Genomic DNA, 5,239 nt, shown 5'->3' on the forward strand with positions numbered 1-5,239 from the left:
GCCTGCCTGTAATTCCAGCGGCTTGGGAGGCTGAGGCAGGAGGATCACGAGTTCAAAGTCATCCTCAGCAAAACGGAGGCGCTAAGCAACTCAGTGAGACCCTGTCTCTAAATATAATACAAAATAGGGTTGGGGATGTGGCTCAGTGGTCGAGTGGCCCTGAGTTCAATCCCCAGTAGCAATAAACAAATTAATTAATTAATTAATTAAATTAAAAGACAAGGGGCTGGGGTTGTGGCTCAGCGGTAGAGCGCTTGCTTGCACGTGTGGTGCTGGGTTTGATCCTCAGCACCACATAAAAATAAATGAATAACATAAAGGTATTATGTCCAACTACAACTAAAAAATAATTTAAAAATTAAAAGACAAAAATGAGTAATGAAAAAATATTTAAAAATTTAATTAGGGGCTGGGGATGTGGCTCAAGCAGTAGCGCGCTCGCCTGGCATTTGTGGGGCCCGGGTTCGATCCTCAGCACCACATACAAACAAAGATGTTGGGTCTGCCGAAAACTAAAAAATAAATATTAAAAAATTCTCTCAAAAAAAATTAATTACACATAGGCTGGGGTGTAGCTCAGTGGTAGATTTTGCTTACCTAGCATATGTGACCCTGGTTTCACCCCCAGAACTGAGAAAAAAAAAGTAATCAAACACATGCAACTTTCTAAAATTTTAATTCTATCTTATTATATACAGAACTGTTTGCAAAATAGCATTTAATGTCCTACTAGTTGCTGATATAAAGAATTACAAGCCATGTGCCTATAGTCCCAACTACTTAGGAGGCAGAAGCAGGAGGATTCCTTGAACCTGGGAGCTGAAGACCAACCTGGGCAACATAGTGAGACCCTATCTCAAAAAAATAATAATAATTTTGTTACCACGCTCCACATATTATATGGACACCTACATACAGCCAGGTGCAGTGGAGCATGCCTGTAATATCAGCAACTGGGGAGCCCAAGGCAGAAGGAGCACAAGTTCAAGGCAGCCTCAGCAATTTAGGGAGGAGCTAAGCAACTTAGTGAGACCCTGTCTCAAAATAAAACATAAAAAGGCCTGGGGGGTAGCTCAGTGGTAAAATACCCCTGGGTTAAATCCCTAGTACCAAAAATAAATAAATAGACCTACATATATACAAATTCAACGGTAAAGTGGGATGTTCCTTGGCTGCCACGTGCAACCTCCCAACATTTATTATTATTATTATTATTATTATTATTAATATTATTATTATTAATATCTATTTTTCAGTTTTTGGCGGACATAACGTCTTTGTTTGTATGTGGTGCTGAGGATCGAACCCTGGCCGCACGCAAGCTTGAGCCACATCCCTACCACAGCCCTGATACTGAGAGGAAAGATCTGAGAAATTATCTTTCCTTTCATCTAAGATCTGCTGCTCACTCTCCCCGCATTCCCAAGTAGTTTCCATCTCTGACATTGGGGCACAGCTCAGCCCAACAGCCGTCCCAGATTTGGGTGCAGGCCCTATTGGTTTTGAGAACAGGAGGCTAGAGATGGGGAGAAGGAGGGTCCCTGAGGTCCGAGCCGTGTCAGAACATGAATATTGGGGTTTACAGTCCTGCAGACAGTGCTGAGCCCCAGCCCCTAGTGAGACACATGCCCTGTGGTGCTTAGGAGAGTAGCTCCTCTTCTTTACAGGGGATACATTCCAAGACCCCCAGTGAAGGCTTGAAGCTTCCGATAGAACCATATCCTACCTACACTGTTTTCCTGTATGTACATACCTATGATAAAGTTTAATTGATAAATTAGACACAGTCAGACACGAACAATAACTCATAAGAAAACAATTATAACAATAGTCTGTCATAGAAGTTCTGTGGTTGGGGCCTGGCTCTTGAAATACCTTGTACTTGCTCAGCCTTTTGTTGATGGTGTGAGATGATGTAATGCCTAGGGGATAAGAGGGATGAGGTAAAGGATGTGGGCCCTGTGACACAGCAGGAGGCTACCATGTGACCATAGTTGAACACAAGCTTTGTGATTCTGTAACAGGTGATGTGATAACTGAGACAGTAAGGGACTAAATGCCAAGTAGCATACACAGTGTGGACACACCGGACAAAGGGCTAGTTCTCATCCCAGGTGGGATTTTATCGGAAATCTCGGAACCGTGTGCAATTTTAAACTTATGAATTGTTTCTGGAATTTTCTACTTAATATTTTGGACTGCAGTTGATGTTGGTTGACTGCAACCACAGAAAGTGAAATAACAGATAAAGCAGAGCTCCTACAAATAACTTGCTTGGAATTTGATTTCCTCAGGAGCTCTCTGAAGGGTGGGTCTCAGGCAGGGCTGCTCTTGCTGTGTTCAGGAAGGTACTGCTCCAAGGCACCAAGTTTCTTGCTGCCTGCAAACAGTCCACACTTGCTGTGCCTTGTGCCTTGAGCATTCTCTTTGCTAGTCTTTGAAATCCTTCAGGGGAGCTGGGGATGTGGCTCAAGCGGTAGCGCGCTCGCCTGGCATGCGTGCGGCCCGGGTTTGATCCTCAGCACCACATACCAACAAAGATGTTGTGTCCACCAATAACTAAAAAATAAATGACTAAATATTAAAATTCTCTCTCTCTCTCTCTCTCTCTCTCTCTCTCTTTCTTTTTAAAAAATAAAAATAAAGAAGTACATTAAAAAAAAAAAAAAAGAAATCTCCCAGGGCCCATTTTGAAAATGCCCTCTTCAGAGAGCCCTGTCTAAATCCAGACAGGATTCTACCTGCTGTTCTCCTGAAATGTAATTCTTTCCACTTGTTGGCATGATGGGCTAGGTATAGTGGCACACACCTGTAACCCAGCCACTAGGGAGCCTGAGGAAGACAATAAGTTCAAGGCCAACCCGGACAACTCAGCCAGAATTTGTCTCAATTTTTTTTTTGGTACTGGATATTGAACCCAGGGGCACTTAACCACTAAGCCACATCCCCAGCCTTTTTTTTTTTTTTTTTTTTTTTTTTTTTTTTAAGAGTCAGGGTCTCGCTAAGTTGCTTAGAGCTTCCTTAAATTGCTGAGGCTGGCTTTGATCTTACAGTCCTTCTGTCTCAGCCTCCTGAGTCACTGGGATTACAGGCCTGTGCCATCACCTCAGGCTTCAAAATAAATTTTTTTTTTTTTTAAGAGAGAGTGAGAGAGGGGAGAGAGAATTTTTAATATTTATTTTTTAGTTCTCGGCGGACACAACATCTTTGTTGGTATGTGGTGCTGGGGATCGAACCCGGGCCGCACACATGCCAGGCGATCGCGCTACCCCTTGAGCCACATCCCCAGCCCAAAATAAAAAAATTTAAAAAGCATATAGCTCAGAGGTAGATAACTCCTAGGTTCAATCCCTCAAAGCTGCAAAAATAAACAAAACAAATAAATAATGATGAGATCATTATAATCTATTTGTATGTTTATGCCTTTACTTCCTGTTTTTCTCACATGATTATAAGCTCCATGAGGACAGGGACTGAATTCTTTAGTTCATCATTATATGACCCACTGCTTGTCATAGAGAACAAAGTAAGTGCTCAGGAAATACATGTTGACTGACTTTCAGATACAAGTTTCCTTACCTTTAACATCGGATTATTAATGTTCTCCTCATAAATATTACTGTGAAGTTGAAGAGAGGTGGGGAGCAAGGGTCCTGAGACATAATAGGTGGTCAATTAATGCTATTATTATTATATATCCAGAAGTAGATGAAGACAGGACTCCTGGAGGAGGGGATTGGAGGTTGTTTAGTGTCAGATTGGGTTCATGTCACAGGTGGGCATTCCAGGAGGGGACAGCGGCACAAAGCCATGGAGGAGAGTAAATGCCAAGGCAGTAAGAAAACTGTGAGTCTGGATCAAGAGTAGGGTGGGGGAATATCCAGGGAGTCAGAAAGGCAGAATGAGAGCTGGGCACAGTGGTGCAACCCTATGATCCCAGCGACTTGGGAGCTGAGGCAGGAAGATCACAAGTTCAAGGCCAGCCTCAGTCGATTAGCAAGACTTTGTCTCAAAATAGAAATTTAAAAAGGGAGTGACGTGAGCTCTGGAAGAGTCCTGAATGTCACTTAAACACATTTAAATTTGGTCCTTGGGAAGTAGGAAGCCAAAGAATGATTTTAAGAAAAGGAATCAATGGGCCTGGGGATGTGGCTCAAGTGGTAGCAGGTTTGATCCTCAGCACCACATAAAAATAAAATGAAGGGTAGTCTGGTCCTTGTTCCCGTCTGGGTACCAGCTCCCTTCGGCAGTGCTGGCGGCAGCGCCGGAGGCCAGTGGAAGGATTCAACTTGCTGGAATTTTGCAGGTCTGTTAGAACCTTCCGAGGCTATAAAAGTAGGAGAAAGCAGCAGACCGGATCAATACCAGTAATTGCATTCAAAGAGGAATAAGCAGGAAAGAAGAAAAAGAGGCACAAGATGAAACCCTGTCAGAAAATTGAAGAAAAACCAGACAATGAGAATGAACCAAAGCTGGAGGAAGAGCCAAAGCCTGAGGAAAAGCCAGAGGAAGAGGATGAACCAGAGGAGGAGGAAAACGCAGAAGAAACTTTTAGAGAAAGGCTGATTCAATCTCTCCAGGATTTTAAAGAAGATATACATAACAGGCATTTGAGCAATGAGGATATGTTTAGGGAAGTGGATGAAGTAGATGAGATAAGGAGAGTAAGAAACAAACTTATAGTGATGCGTTGGAAGGTCAATAGAAACCATCCTTACCCTTATTTGATGTAGTTTACCTTGATTTCTGTTTTATCTGACATTAACATTGCTATGTAGCTTTCGTTTTATTAGCATTTTTCCTGATATATCTTTGCCCATCTTTCTACTTTTAACCAGTTGCTATTAGTGGTTTTAGATATAGCTCTTGTTATCTGCATCTCATTGTTTATTGTATTTTGAACCTATCTACAAGTCTCTGTCTTTGAATAAGAAAGATTTACTCACTGTAAAAAAGAGGTTCCTGTTAGCATATAAAATGGGGGGAAGGTTACTAAATAATATGTGAATATCATATTTTTGAATAAGGTAAAAGTACATTTGTATATTACATATATGCTCATTAAAACTTGGGAAGAATAAGAGACAAAAAAGTTAAGGCAAGCTGGGCATGGTGGCACAGGCCTATAATCCTAGCAATTTGTGAGGCTGAGGCAGGAGAGGAGGACCACAAGTTCAACACCCGCTTCTGCAACTTAGCAAGACCCTGGCCATAAAATAAAAAAGGCTGGGGATGTAGC

At 42.1% G+C, this 5,239-nt stretch overlaps 1 protein-coding gene across 1 annotated transcript; it reads left to right on the forward strand.

Moving 5' to 3' along the window:
- Positions 1–4,331: 4,331 nt before the first annotated feature.
- Positions 4,332–5,239, forward strand: LOC113192484 (transcription elongation factor A protein-like 9). Its single transcript, XM_077802101.1, has one exon. The coding sequence runs from the start codon at positions 4,419–4,421 to the stop codon at positions 4,731–4,733; it is 315 nt and encodes a 104-aa protein (XP_077658227.1). The 5' UTR covers positions 4,332–4,418; the 3' UTR covers positions 4,734–5,239.

Source organism: Urocitellus parryii, chromosome 8, assembly GCF_045843805.1.
Source record: "Urocitellus parryii isolate mUroPar1 chromosome 8, mUroPar1.hap1, whole genome shotgun sequence".
Taxonomy (NCBI): domain Eukaryota; kingdom Metazoa; phylum Chordata; class Mammalia; order Rodentia; family Sciuridae; genus Urocitellus; species Urocitellus parryii.

Excerpts from the sequence above, each read along its gene's own strand:
- LOC113192484 (XM_077802101.1), top strand. The coding sequence starts at position 4,419 with ATGAAACCCTGTCAGAAAATTGAAGAAAAACCAGACAATGAGAATGAA.